Source organism: Rattus norvegicus, chromosome 12 (genome assembly GCF_036323735.1).
Source record: "Rattus norvegicus strain BN/NHsdMcwi chromosome 12, GRCr8, whole genome shotgun sequence".
Classification (NCBI taxonomy): Eukaryota; Metazoa; Chordata; class Mammalia; order Rodentia; family Muridae; genus Rattus; species Rattus norvegicus.
In genome coordinates, this window is record NC_086030.1 from 10,275,337 (window position 1) to 10,302,448 (window position 27,112).

General features: G+C 46.8%; 1 protein-coding gene and 1 long non-coding RNA gene across 3 annotated transcripts in view; both read right to left on the minus strand.

The window, feature by feature from the left end:
- Positions 1 to 1,511: 1,511 nt before the first annotated feature.
- LOC120095830 (uncharacterized) lies at positions 1,512 to 16,281 on the minus strand. Of its 2 annotated transcripts, XR_005491691.2 has the most exons (3): positions 13,253 to 16,281; positions 3,855 to 4,358; positions 1,512 to 1,685 (listed from the first exon to the last, which is right to left on the minus strand). It is a non-coding gene; the product is annotated as an uncharacterized LOC120095830 (long non-coding RNA). The 2 variants fall into 2 exon arrangements; XR_010056689.1 differs by having other exon boundaries at positions 1,512 to 4,358.
- A 292-nt stretch (positions 16,282 to 16,573) lies between these two features.
- The window catches only part of B3glct (beta 3-glucosyltransferase), a 91,281-nt gene continuing 80,742 nt past the window's right edge, over positions 16,574 to 27,112 (minus strand). Inside the window, exons 14-15 of the mRNA NM_001398955.1 lie at positions 25,151 to 25,295; positions 16,574 to 19,624 (exon numbers count right to left, since the gene is read on the minus strand). Coding sequence (NP_001385884.1) covers positions 19,457 to 19,624; positions 25,151 to 25,295 — 313 coding nt within the window. The 3' untranslated portion in view covers positions 16,574 to 19,456. The remainder of the gene's footprint in view (positions 19,625 to 25,150; positions 25,296 to 27,112) is intronic.

Below are 27,112 nucleotides of genomic sequence, written 5' to 3' on the forward strand. Positions count from 1 at the left end.
ACATGCATGTGTGCACTCCCACACATGCCCCCACACACATACAAATAAATATAAAATGAATTTGAGGCATGAGTTTAAGACAAAAAGGTAATGACTCAAAAGTTCTGACCGTAAAAGAAGATTACTATTCTGTTGTGCTGTTGTTGTTTTTCTTTTTTTAAATGACTGACAGTGGGTATCAGGTAACTGTGGTAATTTGCCCTGAATAGATCAAGGCAGTAATTCAGCAATTTTAATTTTTCATCGTAAGTTTTATGACTATATGAACTGTCAAAGCATAACTCAGAAAATGTTAAAGATATGATTATCACATAAATAGATGTCAAATATCACACAAGTAGATGGGTCAGCAGTTCCAGATAACCCATTAAAGCAGGTCTCAGAAGGAGGCAAGAGAGTTTAAAAGATTCGGGAAAAGAAGATTCTATGTGGTCCAAGGAAAAGAGAATCCCAAAATACAGTGGCTGTACCAGAAGCCAAGTTAATGTCACACACCGCGAGGATTCCCTGCTCCGACAGTGAAGGGAAGTCAGCCCACCTCATCATTTTCTGCGATCCGGTCCCACATCTGTACCTAGAGATGTGTTAAGCAATGGTGCCCCCGTCACACCCAAGGTCAAGCCTAACGGTGTTAAATAAAGATAGGATCCTGTGACCTTCTGCTAAGAGCGCTCCCTACCGTGTGAGTTGAGGCTAATCTAAGTGACAAGTTTGGGATAATTCCTCTCAGCAAGACTTATAAGACACTTTAAATGTGGACTTAGAAAGCCAAGAAGAGAAACACTACTTCTCAAGGTTCTTAAGGGTCTGCGTGAACAGTTACACTGCTGACATATGTATGTGGTTCATTCTTAGCTGTGTGAGGAAAAACTTGGGGAGTCATTTTGCCTGCTGTGCAATTTCTAAGACTGTAAATAATTGAATTCAGAAACTGTGGCAAGAGAGGGGTTGGGGATTTAGCTTAGTGGTAGAGCGCTTACCTAGCAAGCTCAAGGGTTCGGTCCTCAGCTCCAAAAAAAAAAAAAAAAAAAAAAAAAAAAAGACAAAATAACAGAAACTGTGGCAAGTTGGATTAACTAATCCACAGTCCTCATTCCAACTCCCCTGCTTGTCCCAAGGGTATATTTTATCTGAGTGACAGGACCTGGCTCTATGTGGGTTCATGTGGATTCGAACTCGGATCCTCAGACTTGTATACCAACGGCTTTTACCCACTGAGCCATCTTCCCAGCACTGTAATCTCAAAGCTGAGTAAGTAGCTCTCGGCATGTGCCCCAGCACTGTCTGCACTAGCAAATGTGCCCTTATTTCAGTAAACCTTGCTGAAACACCCAAGACTTCAGCCAAACAACTTCAAAGACCCAAAGCAGATTCAGGCATAATGTGAGCAGGGTTTTTTGTTTTTTTTTTTTAAACTTTTATAATTGATTTTAGCTATTTGTGTATATGAGGTCTTTGGTTTCTGTTCTGAGAAGGGTGGTGGAATGATATCAACTTTGCAGCTAAAACGATTTCAAAATACATAAAACCGATTTTATGATGTCTTTAAATGCAAAGGTGATCCAGAAATAAGAATCCATGAGACGAACTGCACGTGGAGGTCAATGGCATCAGTGGAGTGGTGAAGGCTGTCCGTGCCGAGAGGTTCGCCCAGTCGGAGAATCCTCACGTTGGGGGCCATGAATCTAGAAGACATAGAAGACACGTCCCGGGCCACGCCAAGGCTGCTCGGCGTAATAAAAGGCTTCTCCAAAAACTCTGGGAGCACGGTGGCCACAGTCTCAGAGTAAAGGAGACACTCCTTTATCCCCAAGGAAATTGCCTGTTGAATTAATGTGGCAGAGGGGAGAGGTATTTGGTGGAAGGTTAGAGGGCTTGAAGGTCATCGGCGATGGCCCCCAGGTTTCACAATCAGCAGCCTGTAAAACCAGGAGCTGACGGTAGAGAGCTGTGACCATACCGGGTCTGATTTGTAATTGTCTGAGCTGCCCAGAGAGTCATGAGATGACTGTCTAACTGGAGGCTTTGCAGCACAGAACAAATACACTTGTCCACTCCCTTAGAGATTGGTCCAAACAGGTTTATCTATCACGAGGGGCAGGAAAACGTCCTTTAGAGAAAGCTATAGACTCTGAGAATCATATAAAACCTCTGGAAGATGTCACATCTCTTAGGGCTGTGTCTGCCTTCCTATTCAGAGAGCGCCCTACACAGTGGTCTCTCTGGTTCCTGCGCACTCCTGTCCCCAAGAATGTGCTCTATGCAGAAATCCATGTGGCCATTGTTCGCCCTTGCCCATGAGCACTTGGGGGGGAGGGGGGACTTGTGTGTATGTATTTGTCTGTGTGTGTGTTAGTGTGTGTGTCTGTGTGTGTGTATCTATGTGTGTGTCTGTGTCTGTGTGTGTATGTATCTGTGTGTGTTAGTGTGTGTGTATCTATGTGTGTGTCTCTCTCTGTGTGCGTGTGTGTCTGTGTGTGTATCTATGTGTGTCTCTGTGTGTGTTAGTGTGTGTGTATCTATGTGTGTGTCTCTCTCTGTGTGCGTGTGTGTCTGTGTGTGTGTATCTATGTGTGTGTCTGTGTCTGTGTGTGTATGTATCTGTGTGTGTTAGTGTGTGTGTATCTATGTGTGTGTCTCTCTCTGTGTGCGTGTGTGTCTGTGTGTGTATCTATGTGTGTCTCTGTGTGTGTTAGTGTGTGTGTATCTATGTGTGTGTCTCTCTCTGTGTGCGTGTGTGTCTGTGTGTGTATCTATGTGTGTGTCTGTGTCTGTGTGTGCCTCTCTGTGTGAGTGTGTGTGTGTGTCTGTGTCTGTGTGTGTGTCTCTCTGTATGTGTCTTTCTGTGTGTGTGTGTGTGTGTGTGTGTCTCTCTCTGTATGTGTCTTTCTGTGTGTGTGTGTGTGTGTGTGTGTGTGTGTGTGTATGCACGCACATGCAGACATCTGTGGAGGCTATTGTCCAAATATCTTCCTAAATTGTCAAACCTATGGTTGGGGGGTGGCGCCACTGTGAGGTGATGTAAGCTTTATAAGGTGGGTCCTGAATTACTGAAGGGAGGAAAAGGGGGCCGTGGGACTCTCATCCATTTTCCTGTTTGTCTCCTGGACATAGGAGCCCATCTTCCCTGTGGGCTCCCTCCATGACATGCTGCCCTGCTGCAAACACACAGCAAAAGGGCAAAGATCATTGGCTGGAACCTCCACATCTGTAAACTGAGACCTCCCTACATCCAGGCAGACATATTTAATCTAATGCGGGATTCTTCATACCCACAAAAAGTAGGCCTGTTCTTTTGAACAAAAAAAGAAAGGAAGGAAGGAAGGAAGAAAGCAAGCAGGAACGCACTAGGCTGGGATAGGGAAAGTGACGCAATAGTTAAGATCTCGTGTTGCGGGGGTTGGGGATTTAGCTCAGTGGTAGAGCGCTTGCCTAGGAAGCGCAAGGCCCTGGGTTCGGTCCCCAGCTCCGAAAAAAAGAACCAAAAAAAAAAAAAAAAAAAAGATCTCGTGTTGCTTTTGGTGCCCAACATCAATGCCGTGGCTGGCAGCCATCTATAATTCCAGTTCCAGGGGGGACCCAATGCCTTCTTCTGGCCTCTAGAGGTGCATACAAATGTGCAGGCTAACATCTATACACATAAAATTAACATTTTTTAAAATGCATTTGGGCCAGGTGTAATGCTATATGCCTGCAGTTGCTAGCACTCAGAAACCGGAGGCAGGAGGATCTCCCGTATCAGGGTGGCCAGTGAGACATACAGTGAGACTCCGTCTCAAAAACAAACAGAAACGCGGAGTGCATTTGGCTCTTTGCCCCCTCAAAGTACAAATAGAGGGTTTGCGTGGAGTCACCTGAGAGCAGTAAGGTCATCTTCCCGTTCAGAATTCTAGGTTTCCCTCCCAACGAGCTCCCATCAGTGAGAAGGCGTGTGGGTCGTTCATGGCACATAGAATAAATGTGGCACTGGTTGATCTTCATCTGCTGGACGTGGCTGATCTAATCATCTCCGAAGGAGTTCCTTTTGGATTCATCTCTTGAACTAGCAGCTCCCTTGAAACACCAATGGTCTCCGTCTTTATGAGGGCTTCTCAAGCTGCGGGAACTTTCTACAGACAGTCCCACCGCAGCACTTCTCTGAGTCAGCGGGTGCTGGGCGTCTGAAGTGCGCACCTAAAGAGCCTGAACACCGTACCAGTGCGCTGAAACTCTGCTGCCCCAGGCACTTCCTTCCAATGTTTTCTTTCCTCACGAGTGGCTCTGCTTTCTGTAATGAAGTATGAGGACCCCAACTGGTGAGAAGGGTGTGCGAGGAGACACGTTGATGAGGCGGGACAGGAACGCTAGCGGTTCCGAGCCTGTGACCGACAAAGAGAGAGGAAAACGCACCCGTGTCAGTTAAAAAGAGAGAGAACAGCGCCAACATAATCCAGGGTGTATACATGACACATGCAGCTCACGCACGCGCGCGCGCGCGCGCACACACACACACACACACACACACACACACACACACACCTATAAATCTAAACATTCAAAGGAGATAAGTTTTAAAACAGGTAGATCCGCCCGAGGAGAGAAAGGGATGACCTCACCTACGACATAGTCACATGCTGGGCTCAGAGGAGGGTTTAACGCAAGTATCTTCAGGTAAGTTTGGCTTCCAGACACGTTTAAGAAGAAAAGAAAAGCTTAGGCGTGTTGCACGTGACGGTTAATCTTGACCGCCAGCTCAATAGAAATTAGAATCACCATGGAAACCAACCTCTGGGCGTATATGGTCTGAAGGCGACTTTACAGATGCAGCTAGTAGCAACCAGACGCCACCGCCTCCGTGTGTGGCACCGTTCCACCAGCTGGGGTCCCGGAGAAAAGGAACTGGGCACCGGTACCCATGATGCTCTGCTTCTTGAGGGGACCCATGAGGTCCCCAACTTGCCTTAAGCTCCTGCTGCCATAACTCCCACAGACTATACCTGCGAAGTGGGACACCCCCACTTTTTGTCTAGTATTTCGTTGCCTCGTGAAGACACGCGCCTAATACAGCGCGAGAGGCAGGATGTCAGCATTCTGGTTCTGAGACCTGTAAATCCGTAAAGTAGCAAAATGAACTTGGAGGGGAGATTAAGAATCCTGAGATGTAGGTGCAGCCAAGCCGGAGGACCCGAGTTCAATCCCAGGGACCCACATGATTGAAGACAAAAAACCAACCAAACAAACAAACAAAAAACAAAAAACAAAAAAACTGACTCTGAAAGTTGTCCTCTGACCTCCACATGAGCACTGTGGCCTCTGTGTACACACGAGTGAAGAATGAATGAATGAATGAATGAATGAATGAATGAATGAATGAAATTTTTCCATTAGTTTGTTCACCTTACATCCAAATCACACCCCCTCCTCCCAGAACCCCTCACACAATCCCTTCCCTTCCCTTCCCTTCCCTTCCCTTCCCTTCCCTTCCCTTCCTTCCGAGAAAATGGTTACCAACATACACAGGCACCTCAAGTCTCTGCAGGACTAGGCACATCCTCTCCCAATGAGGTCAGAAAAGACAGCCCAGTAAGGGGAACAGAATCTGTGAGCAGGCCACAGAGTCAGGGTAGGCCCCCACTGTGAGGGGACCCACAGGAAGACAAAACTGCACTTCTGCTACGTATGTGCAGGTGTGGGAGTGGCTAGGTCCAGCCCTTGTACGCACTTTGATTGGTAGTTTGGTCTTGGGAGCCGCCAAGAGTCCAGGTGAGTTGACTCTGTTGGTCTTCCTGTGGAGTCCCTGCTCCCTCTGGGTTCCTCAAGCCCTTCCCCAACTCTTCCACAAGACTTCCTGAGCTCCGTCTGAGGTTTGGCACGGGCCTCTGCATCTGTTTCGGTCAGGTGCTGAGTGGAGCCTCTCAGAGGACAGTTATGCCAGGCTCCTGCCTGTGAATCCAGGCTGACTGACACAAATACAGCCTGAGGCGCCAAGGTAATCGATGGAGGAAGGCAGGCCTTGGCTGTGTCCTTATTGATCCTCTGAGGACACCTGGACAGCTCGGCACACACCCCCTAAATTGGTAGGGGTTACTACTGCATTCATGTATGTCCGTGCCAGCAGTGACAAATATAGCTGTCAACACTGTCTTCATGTGTTACGTCATTGTGACAAGGCTTTGACCAACCAAGAGGCATCAAAGTCACACAGCATGTCCCTGTGAACCCACTGCCTGTGCAGACACAGTAATAGTTGTTTCCTCCACCCACACGTAGATCTCCATGGAGACACATCTGGCTGGCACGTTCCCCAAAGTTGAGCTCACAGTGGTCTCCAGTGAACACAGTTTCGTTGAAGATGAACCTTGAGATGGCAAGATCATCCCGAACTATCTGCTTTGGCTGACGACATCACAAGGTGTCTTGTAAGAGAGCAGACGTTGAGATTTTGAGTGGGCGGGTTCTATCCATCACCATCACCCTCTCTTGACCACCCACCCCCTTCCCCTCTCTTGCATTTTTAAAAAGTCAAGATTCCACACATGAGAGAAAGCATTGTCTTCTTCCTTCCTTTCCTACACCACCTTTCCTGGCTGCACCTTCACCCTCCTGTCAGCCCCTGCCAGCCCCAAAAAACATCTGCTTTTCTACTTTCTGCCATGTGTGCATACGTGTGCGTGTGCATGTGTGTTTAGAGTCCTGCATACAGGAGAAAACATGGTATTTGCCTTTCTGGGACATTTTGCTTGGCTGGATGCTCCCAAGTGCAAAGTGTTTCACATCACGACACCGGCTCCTTCTCCGTGGCCGAGCCACACTCCATCTCGTGCGTGGAAAACATTTTCGCCCATTTACATTTTGATGGGCAGTAGAATGATCCGGTGTCTTGCCTGGCATGTGTGTAAACAATGATGCAATCAATACAGGGGAGAGGTTGTCTCCGTGGTGTGCTTTCTTGGACTCCTTCTGATATATACCAAGAAATGGCATAGCTAGATCATAGGATAGTTGTATTTTTCCAGCTATTATTATTATTATTATTATTATTATTATTGCTGGCACTAATTTATACACCCCCGCAAGCATCACAAAAGCTCTTCCCAACTCTTGCCAACATACATTGTTGGCTATTTACTTAACGGTATCCATTCTGCCTAGGGTAAGATGGCATCTCTGGGTAGTGTTTGCAAACAAAATTGGGTCTTAAAGATCCCTGGAAATGTGGGTGAAACAGAAATAAGGCCTCCCTGGCTCCATCAGATACGGTGATAACCAAATACCAAGTAATAGAGAGTTCCCAAGAAAGTTTTGCTCTAAACATACAATGACAGGCGAGATGTGGGTTTTATTATACAATATCTAACAAGGTATCCTTGATATATTAAGGGAAGGAAACAAGTTACAAAGCCTGTGAAGGGTTTGGCTCGAGAGCATTCCAGCCAAACTTAGCTTATCGGGAAAGTCATAAATCTCCCACTAAAGAGCCTAGACCATTCTACATGCTGACCTGCTTTCTCCATGTCTCAAGCCAAGCCTCGGTCCTTACTAGAGTTTGAAATTACATATTTGACTATGAATCGGGTTTTAATTATCAAGAGTATAAATTCAACGAAAGCAGGAACCGTGTCTGCTTTTATTCACCGTCCCACCTCTAGGACCAAGGAGACAGTAAACACTTAATAAATATTTATTAAGCTAACCGGGCCCCAGTTAACTTTTGTGTCCATGAAATACTGCCATCTTAAAACTGTCTTGTGGCCGCATTTCCTTATGCCTTTGAGCCTGCGAATGAGAGTCAAATGTATTTCAAATTGATTTGATTCGATGACAAAATTTTACATGTTGATAAAGCGGGTGATTCATCCTCGTTAGCAAATCTCGAAGTCTCGAAATTAAGGAGTTTTCATAATGCGGCACAGATGTGGTACCCGGTGGGGATATTTCATCATGAGAGGCAGGTCCCAGCTGTAGACAGTAGACTCATGGGTGCTTCTTATGGCTACAAAACTGGCACCCAGAGCCATGAAGTGGGGTGCCCGAGAACGCATGGGGCGGTCAGAACAAGGACCCGGGGAATTCATTCTACCTCAGTACAAAGGTGCAGGAGAACTGCCCGCTGTCGGTGTGGGACTAAGAGCGATTCTAGACTTAGGGACATCCTCAGATGTCCAGTAATAGTGTGCAATGAGGCCAGAATGCGACACAGCAGATCTCCATTTAAACTTCTATAGCTGAAAGGGAATTTTGTTTTATAAAAAAGGTTTGCCTGGGGTGGGGGTGGGGGAGTGGGAATTCCGAGGGCCCTGTGCCCGGCATAACCCCAGTGCCTGGCACGGTTCATCTGTCAACCAAACAGATGAAGAAGCAGGCATGATGTGCCCCCAGCCTTACCAAAGTCACTCACCTGACAGCATCTGGAAACACTAAACCAAGGGAAGGCCAAGGCGGTGGATACTGCCTCCCCCTCCATCTAAACCGAAACCACGAGTTTGTCTTTGAAACCGGCGAGCCCTTCCCTACGCGATCTCGGTGCCCAATCAACACTGATCAAAACCGACTTGGGGAAGTAGAGAGTTTATGCGGCTTACACGTCCACATCGCAGCCCATCTGTGGAGGGAAGCCATGGGAGAAACTGAGGCGGGAACCGCCGAGGAACACTGATCACTGGCTGGTTCCCCTCGGCTCGCCCAGCCTGCTCTCTTCCACCACTCAGGATAACCTGCCCAGGGGCCGCTCCATCCACACTGGGCTAGACTCTCCCACAGCAGTCATTAATGATGGGAATGCCCTACAGATGTGCCCACCGGTCACGGCAATGAAGATATGTTCTCCATTGAGGTTAGCTCTTCCCAGATGACCTTAGCTTGTATCATGCATATAAAAGGTGCTTGTGCATTCATTGATACCACATTTTTCCTTATTCTTTGAAAATAGACATTTTTATCATATAACATACTCTGATTACAACCTTCCACCCTTCTCCTCCGAAGTCCCTCCCCATACCCAATTCCATCCACCCCCTTTCTGCCTCTCACTAGAAGACAAACGGGCTTCTATGGGGCTATGATGTGATGTGATATGTTAACCAAAATCTAACACATCAAAACAGGACAACACTAAACAGAAGAGAAAGAGACCAACAAAAGCTACAGGAAAGAGATAGTAGGGGTTGGGGATTTAGCTCAGTGGTAGAGCGCTTGCCTAGGAAGCGCAAGGCCCTGGGTTCGGTCCCCAGCTCCGAAAAAAAAAAAAAAAAGAAATCAGGAAAGAGATAGTAGACTGAAAGCCCACCGGTTTGCACTCAGGAATCCCATCAAAACACTAATCTGGAAGCCACAATATAGATATAAATATAGATATAAAATAAAATTAAAATTAAGATAATTTTTTTCAAAAAAAGAAAAAGCCCTGACGACAGTATGAGAGAAGGAAGCTCTGAAGTTGAATCCATTTTCCGTTGGCCATCCACTGCTGGTCATTCGACCTACCCCAAAGAGTAGTTTGTCTCCCTAGTAGGGTATCCTTGAAGAAACCTAAATTTTCATTTGCAAGGGTAATCGATTGGAGATTGCTTCTGGCCAGGGATGGAGGCATGGGTCTACTTGCCCGTTCAGCTCTAGGATCCCATCTGGTGCAGCCCCGTGCACATCGCGTGCACACCTCGTGCACACCATGTGCACTCTGCATGCACACACATGCACACCATGTGCACACCACAGCACATGCACACCCCTTGCAGGCTGCCTCAGTCTCTGTGAGCTCATCCGTGCCTCCCGCTGGTTTAGAGATCGTGTCTTCTTGGCGCCCTCTTTGGCTCTTACACTCTTTCTGTCTCTTCCTCCTCAGAAAGGATTTACTGGAGAGAGCTCATTCATGGTTGAGCATTCCAAGGTCTCTCATTTACTGTATAACGTCTGCCTGAGGGGTATTTGTTCCCATCTCCTGCAGAAGGAAGCTTCTCTGATGATGTCTGAGAAGGGTACTGATTTATGAGTAAAGACGAATGTCATTTTGTCGCTATGCCATTTTGTTTGTTTGCTGTTTGTTTGTTTGTTTCAAACTGTAGTATTTCGGTCCCTGGGCTTCCTACTCTCAGGTTCTTGGTCACTCAGGCGATTTGGAGTCTGGGTTCCACCTTGTGCTATGAGCCTTGAGTACAATCAGTTGTTGGTTGGTTACTCCCACAAGCCTTGTGCTACCATTGCTCTAGCATAACCTGCAAGCGGGACACCATTGTAGACCAAAGGGTCGGTGGCTGTTTTGGTGTTTACATTTACACTTTGTCTGGATGGCCTGCCTTTGGATGAGAGAAGGATACTGGCATCAGTGTGTGAGGGTCAATTTGTGATTTAAGCTATGCTAGTGCTTCTTTTATGAATTTGGGTGCTCTCGTGTTTAGTGCATAGATGTTAAGAATTGTGACCTCCTCTTGGTAGATTTTCTTTTCCTTTGATGAGTATGTAGTGTCCTTCCCTGTCCTGATTAGTTTGAAGTCTCTTTTGTCAGACATTAAAATAGCTATACCAGCCTGCTTCCTCGGTCCATTTGCTTGGGAATATCCTTTTGCATCCTTTTACTCTGAGTTCATGTCAAGCCTTGATGCTAAGGGGTGTTTCTTAACTAGATGCATGGAGGATGGATCCCGTTTTCCATCCCTTCTGTAATCTGTGTCTATTTGGGGAATTGAGACCACTGATGTTGAGAGATATCAATAAGCAGTGTTTGCTGATGCCTGTGGAGGCAGTGGCAATGGTGGTGGTGGTGGAGTGTGTGTGTGTGTGTGTGTGTGTGTGTGTGTGTGTGTCGGGGTGTGTGTGTGTGTGTGTGTGTGTGTGTGTCTTGGTGTGTGTGTCTTGGTGTGTGTGTGCCTGTGTGTGTGTGTGTGTGTGTGCCTGTGTGTGTGTTTCCTGGTCTGAGGTTATTTATCCCTTGTGTTTTCTTGGGAGGAGTTAAGCTCTTTAGGTTGGAGTTTCCCTTCTAGCACCTTAATTGTGCTGAACTTGTAGATAGATGTTGCTTAAATTTGGTTTAATCATGGAATGTCTTACTTTTTCTCATCTATCGTGACTGAAAGTTTTGCTGGGTATAGTAGTCTTTCTGCCATCTGTGATCTCTTCGAGTCTACAGAACATCTGTCCAGGTCCTTCTGGCTTTTAGAGTCTCCACTGAGAAGTCAAGTGTAAATCCGATAGGTCTGCCTTTATATGTTACGTGGTTCTTTCCCCCTTACAGCTTTTTTCTTATTTTGTTCAGTACACTTGTGTTTTGATTACTCCATGCTAAGAGGACTTTCTTTTCTGGTCCAGTCTAATGATGTTCTCTAAGCTTCTTGTGCTTTCATAGGCATCTCCTTTAGGTTAGATTTTTTTTTCCTTTATGACTTTGTTGAAAATATTTCTGTGCATTTGTCCTGGGCTGTAAAAAAGAAAGTATATCTGTCTTTTCCTTCCCAGCCTCTGCTCCCCAAAATGATGACTCTGAGACTAATTATTTATTAAGACAGGCCACAAGTGTCGGGGTTGGGGATTTAGCTCAGTGGTAGAGCGCTTGCCTAGCAAGTGCAAGGCCCTGGGTTCAGTTCCCAGCTCTGAAAAAAAGAAAAAGGAAAAGAAGACACCTGGGTTCAGTTCCCAGCTCCGAAAAAAAGAAAAAGGAAAAGAAGAAGAAGAAGAAGAAGAAGAAGAAGAAGAAGAAGAAGAAGAAGAAGAAGAAGAAGAAGAAGAAGAAGAAGAAGAAGAAGAAGAAGAAGAAGAAGAAAGAAAGGCCACAAGCTCTGACTCATTCTCTCACTAGCTCATGACTTATTTATTCCATTCAAACTATTCTGTGTCTCCCACGTGGTTGGTTACCTCTCCTTCCGTCCCAGCCAGCCTTTCCTTTCCATCTTCCTCAGCATCAATTCTCTCACTATTTCCCAGAATCCTCTCTTCCTGCCAATATCCCACCTCCTATTTCCCGCCTCAGCTCATTGGCCATCAGCTTTTTTATTGACAGATGTTGCCTACCAGAGATTCTCTCTACAGTGGGTTTCCTCTCCTTCCTCTATTCCTATTCTTAGGTTTTGTCTTTTCGTGATGTCCCAGATTTCTTGGATATTTCATGGCAGGAGGTTTTTTGGTGGTGGTGGGGTTTTTTGTTTTTTGTTTTTGTTTTTTTTGTTTGTTTGTTTTGTTTTGTTTTCTTAGGTTAAGCATATTCTTTGACTAAGGTACCTATTTCTTCTATCATGTCCTCTTCTACGTGTGAGATTCTCTCTTCCATCTCTTGTATTCTGTTGGAGATGTTTGCCTCGGAGGTTCCTGGTTGAGTTTCTAAATGTTTATTTTCCAGATTCCCCTCAGTTTGGGTTCTCTTTATGGATTCTATTTCCACGTTCACTTTGAACTGTTTTATTCATTTCCTCACATTGCTTGCGTGTGTTCTCCATAAGGGATTTCTTTAAGGGATTGATTCATTTCCTCATCAAGGGCCTCTCTCATGAAGGCTACTTTAGGGTCTTCGCCTTGTGCCTCAGCGGTGTGGCAATGCTCAGGGCCTCCCGTGGTGTGGCAGAGCTGCTGGGCTTTGGTGGAGACATGCTGTCCTGACTTTTGTTGACTATATTTTTACCCTGGCATGTTAAGCATGTTGGTTTGGGGAAAATAATGTAACTCTGGGTGTTGATACCTGGTCTTGTCTTTGTTAGAAGGGTGTTTTGTTCCTGTTGCCCTCTCTGGTTCCGAGGGGTGTGGTGGCTGAGTGTTGCCTAGTAACGAATCCCTCTGGGATCCTAACAAGTGTGGCCACTGGGGTTTCCAGGTAAAATGTGCCTCTAGGTATTGAGAGCCCATACTCAATGGGGATGGGTTAGGGGTTGAGATAAGGGACTCACAGGAGGGAAGAAAGCAGGATGCTCCCCCAGGAAAAGCTTAGTCACCTGGGAATGGAGATAGAGAATGAGAAGAGACACAGTAGGTTGCCTGCTATGGAGATGAGGATGAAACTGGGGGTTGACTTGCAGGAGAGGAGGGAGAGTAAAGACCCGAAGCTCACCTACCTGCTTAGCTGCCCTACCTTATCTGGCAGGTTTAGCTAGTGGGAATGCTTGCCAGGGTTGGGGACGGGAATAAAGCCATAAGTGGTAGGGACGGATGGCTGGAATGGAAGATCCGTGTGAGCCACTGAAGTTGGGGGAGGAAGGGGAAGCTGCAGCAGGTGGTTTGCTCTGGAGGAGAGGATGAGACTTGGAGTGGGATTTGGAGGGAAGGAAGGAGAAGTGAAGATCTGCAGTTAGCCTACCTGGTTCCCTGGCCGGAGTCCCTTCATACAGTATTAAAAGTATTTCTAGGCAAACATCTGTATGCACACTGGGGTGGTCTGGATGGGAAATGTCCCCCACTCGGCCGTTCGGTGAGGTGGTGGACCTTGATGATATCAGGCTTTGTGCACTTATAGCGTTGTCCCTCTTCCTGTCCACTCTTTTCCTGTCTGCTGTTCTGAAGATGCGGTCTCTCGGCTCTGCTCTGGCCCCTGCTGCCATGACTCCTTCACCACTACGGCTCCTCCCTGTGGAACCACAAACCCAAATAAACTCCTTTTTTCTATAAATCACCTTTGGCTGTGGGGTTTTATCACAGCCACGAAAAATAAGCCGTGTACCTACCAGCCCATCTAGCAATCAGCAGTGGGGGTACCCCAGAGTCCCCGACATCTCAGGGCTTAGCTTCTCTCCCGTCTTTTCCCTGTAAGCAGTCGTTACCTTGGACTCTGTGTTTATGTTTTCTCTGCTTTCTGATTAACTTTCTTTAAAGGTACGCACGTCCCACTACGTCCCCTTTTTCTGTTTTTGTGACTTCAGATTGTGTCACTGAGATCCCGTGAGTCTTTACTCTTTGACGGTTTGACTCATGTCATGGTGTCTCCTGGACCACGTGAGCTACAGCCTGTGCGGATGTCATAAAGATCCCCATGCTTTATCTGCTGTTCTTTAAGCCACAGACACATAGGCTGGATACTGCTTGAGAATAGGAGATGCCACTGGGAACAGGCGGGCTGTGCTTCCTGGTGTACGGAGTAGGCCGTGTGCTTCTCAAATAGCTTCTTCCTTTCTTAATCTGCTTGTGTGTACTAGTCCTATAACTCACTCAATAAATAATCATAATTTACTTAATAATCTCTAGTCTGTGGGGCTACTGTATGGTTAATGCGTGGTCTCTTCCTTATCTTCCCACAGGCTAGCATTTATAATTAGATATGCATTCGGTCTGGAAAGTCTACATGTTCTCGGTGGGCTGCAGGAAGAATGAAATACATACACTCTGGAGTCAAAATGCCTGTTCAAAAGTCTAGTTCTGGGACTGGAGAGGTGGTTCAGTGGTTAAGAGCACTGGCTCCTTTTGCAGAGGACCCAGGTTCAATTCCCAGAAACCACACAGCAGCTTGCAAACACCCGTGACTCCAGTTCCAGGGGATCCAGCGCTCTCTTCCAGCCTCCTCGGGCACCGGGAACACATGTAGTACACAGACACACCTACAGGCAAAACACTCATACACATAAAATAAATTCATTGAAACCCACTTCTGCCACTTGCCAGACATGGTCCCTTGGGCTGCTGACTGCAGGTCTGTGAACCTCAGCTAAGAGATCCATGACTTAAGGAGTGCCTCTATTGTAACTCACAAGGCTGCTTTCCACAAAAAGCACACGCTACAGAGCTAAACTCAACAGAGACGTGTCTCAGACATGAACAGACGTGCCCATCCACTCGTTCACCACAATAAGTCTTCCTTTGTCGGCCTCTGGTCTCCGCTTACAGATTCTCTTAAGCACTTGGAGTCCTGCAAACATGACCATGAACTCCAGCTCCACTCACTAGCACGGCCAGGGAAGTCAACAGTACTCTCTATGGGAACACTGTCATTACAGGACTTTCTATCATGAGAGGTAAACTCCACACGCCTAATGATCCATCTTCTGTCTCAAGACACCCTCCTTTTCTTGACTCAGAACTCTCCTTGCCTCTGTGTGTGTGTGTGTGAGAGAGAGGGGGGGGGAGAGGGAGAGAGAGAGAGAGGGAGGGAGAGGGAGAGAGAGAAACAGAGAGACAGACAGACAGAGATAGAGACAGACAGAGTTCTTTGTGTGAGAGAAGGAACCCTGTGTGTGTGTGTGTGTGTGTGTGTGTGTGAAAAAGAGAGACAGACAGACAGAGAGAGAGAGAGAGAGAATTCTGTGTGTGAAAGAGACAGAAACCCCACATGTGAGAGAATTGTGTGTGTGTGTGAGAGAGAGAGAGAGACTGAAACATGGAGTTCTGTGTTTGCCGACTGTCTTCAATTGCACTTGCTCCTCAACCTGCCTCACTTCGGGGGAATGGGTGTGTCTGGTCACATGATTTCCAAGCCACTGAATCATACAGTCCCTCTGTCCTCTCCTAATGGACCTCTTGGCAGCTGGAATAGACTGGAACATTTGCTTCTTGAAATACCTCCCCTGGGTCCCCTTACCACACTCCCTGACATGCAGCTCATTCCACAGACGCACATGCACAGGGGCGTTGAGCGTGAGTGCGCACGCGTGTGCGAGTGCACACACACACACAAACATAACACACACACACACACACACACACACACACAGCTGACCCCTGCACGGGCTGCTCTCTCCTTCACTTTCTCCCCAGTTCATCCTACCCACTCTGGAGAGCGTGGACCCTTTCAAATGCTCATGCATATGCTGGAGCCATAGCTCAGGGGTCAAGAGCACTGGCTGCTCTTCCAGAGGACCTGGGTTCAGTTCCCAGCGGCCATGTCAGGAGGCTCATAACTGTCTGTAACCCAGGAGATCTGACACTTTTGGCCTTCGTGAGCATAACACTCGTGTGCCCACACCCACATGCAAGCACACACATCCACATAGAACTTAAAAACAGCAAATGTTTAAAACACCCATGATTCTCATTATCAAACCTCTGACTTCACTGAAGCCCAGACTTCCACATCCACTGCTTGCTGGCCATCATCTGAACTTCATGCCTAGACACTAATGATGGCTGAGGAACAGTCCCTTCTCGCTGTCCTGTTGGGAGCCTGCACCCTGGCTAGTCCCTCTGGACTGTAACATCCTCTGCAGCCACTAGCTAAATTCCAGCTCCCTTAATCTTCCAGCTCTTCACCCCAATGCCCTCTTCTCACACAGGCCCTCTCTCTAACTCTCCCTGCAAGGAAACCTCTGAACCTCACCCAGCCCTGCTTAGTCCTGGCACCAGGACTGTGCTCCTAGGGCTGTTACAGCAGGATTGTATCAAGCCAGCTTTTTGTTAATAGACCATATTCCTGAACATCCCCCTCCCCTCCCCTCCCTTGCTCTCCCCTCCCCTTCCACCCCCTCCTCCCCTGCTCTCTTCTGCCATCCCTTCCCCTCTCCTCCCCTCCCCTGCTCTCCTCTGCCATCCCCTTCCCTCCCCTCTCCTGCCTCCCCTCTCCTCCCCTCCTCTCCTCTGCCATTCCCTCCCTTTCCCTGCCTCCCTTCTCCCCCCTGATCTCCCCTTCCTGTCCCCTGCCCTCTCCTCCCCTGCTTGGAGTTTCCAAACCTTTAAAGAGACAACAGGGGCCAAAGCATACCAGAAACAAAGCTGTTATTTTATTCTATAGAAAGGAGGAGAACACATTTTGCAGGTGACTTGTTTAGAGGGCTTGGGGACATAAACAATAGCACCTTTTCAGGCCTGTCATTCAAAGACGGGCAGGAACAAAGACCCTTTGTAAGTCTGCTATAGCATACGTAATGGTACATTGATTGATTTTCTTCCACAGAAATGATGCGTCTACGAACCGAGGCGCCACAAATATTCTTACAAATGTCTACTGTGTTGTGAGTCTCTGAGGTTCTCTATACACATCAATAACCGTGATGGCCATGATGCACTAAACATCGCCGATCAATCAGGGCACGCAGAGAACACTGGCGTCTACATGACTCTGCGTAGCATCGTTTGTTACTCGGGCTGCTGAGCGATTACGTTCCCGAGCATTCGACAAAGGTTATTTTTGTGTCTCGACGTCTGATTTAGCTGTAAGATGTAAAAAGCCTACAGTCAGGCGATGTGCTGGGTCATGAGAAATGGCTTAAGTGTAAAAATGACCTACTAGGTAATTCCATACATAAATCCTTGGTGCTAAATCCTTAGGATAAAAATATCCATTGGCAAAGAAATCCTTACTTAAAGGGGAAAAGAACAGCGAAGAGGGTGGAATGTGCCCCGAAACTCCAGGCTCAAGATTACGTTTTCTGTTTTTGTTTTTTAAGATATCAAATCTCAGTTGGTGTTCAAATAGGGCCTGTCATTTGCTCCATCAAACATAATACCTTTGTAAACTATATTTTTATTTCTTTGCTTTTTCCTAATTTGTTTAGCTTGCATCGATTGCCTTACTGATCTGCCAGTGTTCCCAATTCCTCCGATCCTGTCCTTCATGCTTCTCCCCACCCCCCATCTAGCCTCAACCAATAGATAAATGTGAACGGAAGTGGAGACATTGTATTCACGGCAAGGCTCCTGTAGTTCCAAAAGGGAAACATATTTAACCACATATCTAGAAATACCAGGAGGGATCCTGGGGGGGTGAGGGGTGGGGAGGAAGAGGACACAGCTCATGAAAAGAAAGGTTTAGACGACTGCTAGCTTCTGTCCTACCAAATGAAACTTCCTCTGGTCTCAGGCTGGTAACTTCATGAGCAGAGGTGGAGGGATGGGCTGAGCGGATCCCTGTCCTGTACTGGTGTAGCAGCCAGCCCCCGCCCCCCGGGGGTCGGTATTAGTGCTCAGTGTAAGAGCTGTCATAGCAACGGCCACACCCACAGCTGTATCAGCAATGATGCTGGAGTCATCAGCTGGCACCCAGACACCCGTATGGTCCCTTTTCATGCACTTGACTGTCCTCTGCCCAGTTTCTGGCTGAACCACAAAATCCATTTTCCCAGACTGTGTTCCACCAGAGGCCAAAAGTAGCAGGCCACACGTCAGTCCTGGTACTTATTAATTTGGGAAGAGGATGATAGATACTATTACATCAACATGAGTCAAAAGTCAGCGACATAGAACATACAGATAAAAAATAATTACACAGGTATTTTCGATGGTGTGGCTTTAAAGGCTGTAGGGGTTTAGAAGCCTTTAAGTAAGGTTAATGAAGCACAGATAGAATTAAAGGAAGGATTATGACATATAACCCCAGGAGCTTGAGATCAGATCACATGCAAAGACCTTTATATAACAAAATCATCGTCTTTAAACATTAACACACAGTACTCTACATATTAATACTGAACTGTTAAATTCCGACATAATAAAAGGTGTGATTGGAAAATGAGGGTTGCTTTAAAACACAGTTGTTCAGATTTCATTCTTTATAAAAAAACAAAAACAAAAACAAAAACAGAGAAATTGCCCAGCCAGGTGCTGTCCTCTCCTGAGACTCCAGGCTGCAGCTACCAGGACCCGGATGGTCTAGCCTGAGCCAGAAGCAAGTTACTATGTATCACTCAGAGAAAAGCAAGAGTTACAGGCCAGCTCCAGAAGCTGCTCACATCTCCAGACTCCCATCCCCGCTGCTGACACAGAAGAGATCCTAATTTCTGATGACGTCCTGTCCACTCTACATGGGAGGACTTTGGGGAGACTGGCACCAACATGCACTTCAAAGGGAGCAGAGGCTTCACCAGATGGCCTTGAGTTTCTGTTTTTTGGGGTGCAAGCAGCAGAACGGGGGAAAGAGTAACCGTGATTGTACAGCTGGTGGAGTTCACATTGAGTTTTAGGTTGTACTAACTAGCCTTGGTACCGCATTCCTACTGAGTGCCTGGGAACCAATTTCTATCAGCAGGACCACTTAAAAGTCGTGGTTCTCCACCTTCCTGAGGCACTGACTCTTTAATATGCTTCCTTCGTGTTGTGCTGACACCATGACCAGAAAACTATTTCCCTGCTACTTTCACAACTGTTCATTTTTCTACAGTTGTGGATCGAAATGTAGATACCTAATGCACAGGATACCGGATATCTGACCACTGCCATTCCCAGGGGGTCGAGACCCACAAGCCAAGAACCGCTGGCTTAAAGGTCATTCCTTTGGCAAATGTCTAAAAGACTCAATGTTTATGTGGAGTGGTAGCCAGTCATATTCTTGTATTAGAGTCCCCGTTACAATGGAGAAAATAGAAAAGGACTTCAGGAGCCATTTATTTCCTGTGACAGTCAAAGAGCTGTTGTGTCACAGCCCGTGGTGGCTATACTAGGCACAATAATTGTTGTGTTACAATAAAGACATCAATCAAAACAAGTGATTTTTTTCCCCAGGTCCCTCTAGGAGTTTACCCATCCAAAAAATACCACATATCCATGAGGGCTGGGAAGTGCCCGCTTCACATGGCACATACAAGCAGTCGGACTGACGCTCCATAGACAGGGCGAATCTCTTGTATCCGCGTGTCCCACACTCGCCCTATAATTCTTCTCTTGGATCCTTCTGTGTCTCCTGCGTGGCTTGGTCTTCCTCACTGGGTGCCAGCCACGTGAGATACACCTTTACCGGGTCAATGTGCCAGTGTTTGTGAAATGATACTGGAATCTGATGGGAGAGGTAGTCCTTGGGGTAATCTACTGGCCGAGCCTGCACACACACACACACAAAAAAAAAAAAAAAAAAAAAAAAATCAGAGAGTTACGGCTTCCTGGTGATTACGAATGATCGGCTCATTCCTCCTGCAGATGGGGACAAATACGAAGACCCACAACTGCACGAGGCAGAGGGACCTTGGAACACCCAGTCCCAAATGTAACATCTCCATCAAATCTCTCCCTCGGGGCTCAAAGAGTCCGCAGGGTGGGGGTAAGAAAAATTGTAAGAGCCCGTGGGAACGGAAGACGCCACGGAAACAAGGCCTTCTGTGCCCAATATGGCTGACGCACTTATATGACCTCACGGAGCATGCGCAGGGCCTGCACCGGTCTAAGCTGAATGGGGGTCCCAGCACTGAGAGAGGAAGTGGACACAATGTTCTAACCCTAACCCAGAAGTTATCTCCAGTTGATAACCGCTGGCAAAGGAAGAATTAGTTTTCTCCAAAGGAGTTTCACTGGGTGTGCAAACCTCACCCAAGGTCAGGTTCCACACTCAGCAGTAGATAATCAACACAAAATGAACTCACTGCGATTTTTAGGGGTGTGTGTGTGTGTGTGTGTGTGTGTGTGTGTGTGTGTGTGTGTGTGTTTCTTGTGCTTTTGACAGTTTGGGATGGTGTGTGTGTGTGTGTGTGTGTGTGTTTCTTGTGCTTTTGACAGTTTGGGATGGTGTGTGTGTGTGTGTGTGTGTGTGTGTGTGTGTGTGCGCGCGCGCGCTTCTTGTGCTTTTGGGCTGGGGCCCCCCTGTCCTATTTTGGTCTGTTTGTTTTTACTTTATTTTATTTTATTATTTTTGGGTTTTCGATCTGTTTGTTTTCTTTTTTTTTTTTTTTTTCTTTTTTCGGAGCTGGGGACCGAACCCAGGGCCTTGCGCTTGCCAGGCAGGCGCTCTACCACTGAGCTAAATCCCCAACCCCTTGTTTGTTTACTAATGAGAGAAAAAAAAGGCATGTGGATTTGTGGAGAGGGGGAGGCAGAGAGGAGCTGGGAGGGACTGAGCAAGGGGAACTGTACTCAGAATATACTGTATAATAAAAACATCTATTTTCAAGTAATGATTGGCACAGCTTAATGCCAAGCCTGAGGAACTGGCTCCCACCGTGAAGCCCCTGCCGCTTTAAGCAGTTGCCAGATGCACCTTGCCTGGCAGCCTTATTTCTTGCCTGTGGTTTACATGTGGGTTCAGATAGCAAGCCTCTGTGAAGTGGGGTCCCCATGCAGGTCACCTCCCCTCCTCCCAGCCTGACACTGCAGGCCTTTTTGGCATTAGGTGCTGTTTAGGACTGGGCTCAGCTGCCTCTGACTCCTTTCGAAGCATAGAGCACCGCCAGCACTGAACCACTTCGCTCTGACACGTTCCGTGTGTATGTCAGGCTCTGGGGCACAACGGAGCTAGGAATCCGCCCTTGTCCTCAAAGAGCACACAACCTGGTGGCATGCAGCGAGGCCTCACCTGACCATCGCATGATACCATGGCATCCCTCACCCACCCTCACAATAAGTAAAGGCGAATCTTTTAAATTATTATTCCAGAGGACCATTTTGTTTTGTTTTGATTTTTGAGACAGGATTTCTCTATATAGCTCAGGCTGGCCTAGAACTTCCTATGTAGACCAGGATGGCCTTGGATTCTGTAAAAATGGCCATCTTGCTGAAGGCAAGATACAGATTCAATGCAATCCCCATCAAAATCCCAACTCAATTCTTCACAGAGTTAGAAAGAGCAATTTGCAAATTCATTTGGAATAGTGAAAAAAACAAAAAACAAAAAAACCCAGGATAGTGGAAACTTTCCTCAACAATAAAAGAACTTCTGGGGGAATCACTATCCCTGACTTCAGGCTGTATTACAGAGCAATAGTTTTAAAAATTGTATGGTATTGGTACAGAGACAGGCAGGTAGATCAATGGAATAGAACTGAAGACCCAGAAATGACCCATACACCTATGGTCACTTGATCTTTGACAAAGGAGCTAAAATCATCCAGATGGCACTTTCAACAAATAGTGCTGGTTCAACTGGAGGTCAGCATGTAGAAGAATTCAGATCAATCCATGCTTATCACCCTTTAAAAAGCTCAAGTCCAAGTGGATCAAGGACCTCCACATCAAACCAGATATACTCAAACTAATAGAAGAAAAAGTGGGGAAGAGCCTCAAACACATGGGCACAGGGGAAAATTTCCTGAACAGAACACCAATGACTTATGCTCTAAGATCAAGAATGGACAAATGAACCTCATAAAATTGTAAAGCTTCTGTAAGACAAAGAACACTGTCATTAGGACAAAATGGCGACCAAGAGATTGGAAAAAGATCTTTACCGATCCTACATCCAGTAGAGGGCTAATATCCAGTATCTACAAAGAACTCAAGAAGTTAGACTGCAGAGAGTCAAATAACCCTATTAAAAATGGGGTACGGAGCTAAACAAAGAATTCTCAACTGAGGAATATCAAATGGCTGAGAAGCATCTGAAGAAATGTTAAAAATCCTTAGTCATCAGGGAAATGCAAATGAAAACAACCCCGAGATTCCACCTCACACCAGTCAGAATGGCTAAGATCAAAAACTCAGGTGACAACAGATGCTGGCGAGGAAGTGGAGAAAGAGGAACACTCCTCCATTGTTAGTGAGATTGCAAGCTGGTACAATCAGTCTGGAGGTTCCTCAGAAAATTGGACATTCCACTACCTGAGGACCCAGCTATACCTCTCTTGGGCATATACCCAAAAGATGCCCCAACATATAACAAAGACACATGCCCCACATGTTCATAGCAGCCTTATTTATAATAGCCAGAAGCTGGAAAGAACCCAGATGTCCTTCAACAGAGGAATGGATACAGAGACAATGGCTTCATGAAATTCACAGGCAAATGGATGGAACTAGAAAATATCATCCTAAGTGAGGTAACACAAACACACACACAAAAAACCCAAAACACACACACACACACACACACACACACACACACACGGTATGCACTCACTGATAAGTGGATATTAACCCAAAAGCTCAGATTACCCAAGATACAATCCACAGACCACATGAAGCTCAAGAAGAAGGATGACCAAAGTGCGGATGCTTCAGTCCTTCATAGAAGAGGGAACAAAAATACTCACAGGAGGAAATACAGAAACGAAGTTTGGATCGGAGACTGAAGGAATGGCTGGCTATTCAGAGACTGCCCCACCATATACATACAGCCACTAAACCAAGACAATATTACTGATGCCAAGAAGTGCGTGCTGACAGGAGCCTGATATAGCTGTCTCCTGAGAGGCCCAGCCAGAGCATGACGAATACAGAGGTGGACACTCGCAGACAACCATTGAACTGAGAACGGGGTCCCCATTGACGGAGTTAGAGAAAGGATTGAAGGAGCTGAAGGGGCTTGCAACCCCATAAGAATAATAATACCAACCAACCAGAGCTCCCAGGGACTAAACCAACATCCAAAGAGTACACATGGACAGACCCATGACTCCAGCAGCATATGTAGCAGAGGACGGCCTTATTGGACACCAATGGGAGGAGAAGCCCTTGGTCCTGCCAAGGCTTGACGCCCCAGTGTAGGGGAATGTCAAGGCAGGGAGGCCAGAAGGGGTGTGTGGTTGGGTGGGGGGAGCACCCTCATAGAAGCAGGGGGAGGGGGGATGGGATAGGAGGTTAGTGGATGGGAAACCAGGAAAGGGGATAACATTTTTTTTTTTTTTTGGTTCTTTTTTTCGGAGCTGGGGACCGAACCCAGGGCCTTGCACTTCCTAGGCAAGCGCTCTACCACTGAGCTAAATCCCCAACCCCAGAGGATAACATTTGAAATGTAAATTTAAAAATATCCAATAAAAAAATACTGATAGCAATGTTGGCTGACATTGTATGTTTTCCTCTTGTCTTCCCCAAGCCAAGTCCTCTCCTCTGAACAAAGCCTTTATTTATTCCAGTGAGGCACATACAGGTAAAAGTGTTCTCTGTAACCAAGCTAAAGGGCAGGGAGCGGGTGGGATGATGGACACTTCGGACATGAAGGGTTTGTGTTCCACTATTCATTTTTGAAAGGTATGTATAGCAGGGAGATTTTGAGAAGTTAACGTTTCTAAGTTTATCATTAGTTTTCATTTGATGTCCAGAGTCCTGAAAGCATTATTTATTATTCTTGTCCGGCTTAATATCTGGGTTTTTTTGTTGTTGTTGTTTTGTTTTGTTTTATTTTGTTTTTTTATGCAGAGAGCTCGCTGGGCATCACATTATTGCTATATCCATTGGTGAAATGTGATTTTGGAACGGGTCATCCAGGCCTAGGATTTCCCAGTGACCAACCCTGACAGAAACAGGAGGCGCTGATCGTCTGAGGACGCTCTGAGTCCCTCTCCATCCCTCATACACCGGGGATCTGAGGTGTGGGTACCCTGCCTCGGGTTCTCTCAGCACAAGCAGCATGGAGCTCTGGGTTGAGATATTACAAATGTCAAGTCCCCTTCAAATCTGACCACTCTCTAGAGAGAGCGGATACAGCAGCATAGGCTGGGGGCGCAGGCTATAAACCCCCTTGGACACCACAAAGGGTTCAGATTTACTGTGTGAATCAGGGAAATCAAGAGTTTGAAACGTGAGCAGCAACACATAACTTTAAAAATATCGTTGCTGAGTTATCTTCAAAGGACTTCCGCTCCAGGGTTACATTATCTTTCGGTCTTCCTAGGAGGAAGGAGGCTGCTCTAGAAAATTCTAATTAATCTTCCCAAGTTCCCTTACACACAAGCACTGTGAGTGAAACATGAAGACCCAGAGTCCCAGAGGCAGGAACAAAGAGCAAATCACTTTCTGAGCTATCGTAAAGATAGCGTAAGACGCAGGCCTAAAAGGGAAAGACATCTCCAGGCCTGGGTGCGTAAGTGCCTTCCAGCAGGGGCCACGAGTGAGGGCTCCCATGAGCTTCCTCTCAGAAAAGCTCTCTTCTGAGCCCCCCTGTGCATCCCTGGATACAGGCACATTCTACCTTCCTTGACAATGCTTACACGTTCTTTGCTCTGTTCACGTTGCTTTTCTATAGTGAGATTGTGCTGTGCTCAGTTTTCTGTATTGCTAGGATTGAAGATCTAAAGTGCTTGGATTTGCTACTTATTGGGAAAGACAGAAAGAGGGAGGGAGGGAAGGAGGGAGAGAGGAAGGGAGGGAGGGAGGGAGAGAGGGAGAGGCTGGAGAGATGCCTCAACAGTTAAGAGCACTGGCTGCTCTTCCAGAGGACCCAGGTTCAGTTCCCAGTACCTACAAGGCAGCTCCCGAAGCATCCACTGCTCCAGTTTTCTGACCTCTGTGGGTAGCAGGCATGTGCGTGATACACATACATGCAAGCAGACAGAACACTCACACATCTAACAATCGATAAATAATATTCCCCGTGGAAGCGGTCAGCATCTTCCTTAAGATTTCCAAAATATGAGAGGAGAAAGGAATATAGTCTCCAAGGGAGGAGGACTCCCCACCTGAGACAAGAGGAACGTTTTCTCACCTGATGGAAGAGAGGGCTGTGTGTCACGGGGATTCCCAACCCGCTGAAGCACATGCCCAGGACCATGTCGTCGGGAGCGTCGTTGCTGTAGCAACGGCAGTTGCTCGCAAGAAGTCTCCGGATGGCTTCCCTGCTGAACACCATGCTGGCGGATGGATGCAGACAGAAACAGGGATTAGAGCAGTGCCCTGGAGTCTGTTTAACCTAACTGGAGAGGACAGTTTGTACACTGTGTGGGAGCAAAGTCACCTTCAGAGACATTTACCTCCCTAGTAGACACTTTTATATGTATCTCCTGTAAATAGACCCTGTGTGATTCTGTTTTTCTAATGTTACTGTGTTACTTTTTGTCAACCTGATACATGCTAGAGTCATCCGGAAAGAGGAAACCTCTCTTGAGAAAATGCCTCTATTAGTTTGGCCTGGAGGCAATCTGTGGGCCATTTTCCTGGTTAATAACTGATACGGGGGTCCAGCCCACTCACTGTGGGTAGTGACACCCCTAGGCATGCGGTCCTGGGTTGTATAAAAGGCAGGCATGGGGAATGAGCCAGGCACTCCGCCATGGTCTCCACTTCAGCTCTTTCCCTGATGTGCCTTCATGATGGACTGCAAAGTATCGGATGAAACAAACCCTTTGCTCCCAAAGTTACTTTGTGTCATGGTTAACACATGTATCATGTTTAATCACAGTAACAAAAAATAACGCAGGGGTGGACAGTGACCTGTCTTTTTCTGTTTTGTTTGTGTAGCTCTGGCTGTCCTGGAACTCACTCTATAGACCAGGCTGGCCTTGAACTCAGAGATCCACCTGCCTGCCTCTGCCTCCCAAGGACTGGGATTAAAGGCACAGCCTGGCTCAGAACCCATCTTCAACATGCTGGGACACTGTTTGACCTTGTGCGTGGTACTTCCTAATGGAGTCTCAGCCCACTCTGGTCTTTCTAGGCCCCCACCCCCAGCATCTCGGACAGCAACATTTCTTTCATACAACTTTTCTGTCTTCCCTTGACCGCTGGGTTCTAGATCCACATGACACCAGGGGGCCCAAGTTTGAGGGAAGACTGTTTACTACTGTCCCTGCCGGTCTGTGCTACAGAGGTAGGCAGCGGGGCCAGACACATTTTCACAGGCCGTCCTGGGAGCAAGTCCCTAGCTGTGCCCTTAGGGAGTTATCTGAACATCCAGACTTTGCAGCAGCAGTGGGAACTGACGAGCGGCCAGTGCTCTTCACCACAGAGCCCCCTCTGCATCCCCTAACCTGCTGCGTTTAAAAAAAAAAAAAAAGCAACAACAAAAACCAAACAAACAAATCAATTCTTAAGGCAAATCCTTGGAAACTCCTAAGTGGCCCTGGAGAAAGTACACAAGGTTGTAATGTTGTCTGTCTCTTTTATCAAAGGCTTACCGAAGGTATCAGTTCATGAAGATCACTTCAGTATCTTAATGAAGTGTTTAAAAACCGAACCTTGTGTGACTCATGTCCTCTCCGTGGAAATTAAACACCAGTGCTTACTCACACAGGTTTATGTACTTGCTCTCTATAGCTTGAAAAGCAATGAGTCCCTTTGCTACAAAGTGGGGCCATGATGAGAAACAGACACAGGTGCTGTCTACGAATAATTCATAACTTAAGTGGGAAGCAGCAAAGTAAATAGGCAATTAGACGGTAACGGGTGTCATAATGTGCTGTGCTAGCAAATGCGTTAGAAAAGCATCCAACTTCGACTGCAGAGGCTGCGCCCAGCTGCTGACAAGCAGGCCTGGTGAATGCCAGTGACCAACGCAAGTCTACAGGGAGAGCCCGGGACACCGAAAGCTGGGAAGGGAAACGATGCTGAACAGAGGCCATGTTCAGAGAAAAGAAGAAACAATGTGTTTCTGGGAAATTGCAACAAGTTCAACATGGACTCATTAGGACCAGAACGCAGACAGATGAGGCTAGAAGGACCAAAGAGTGCA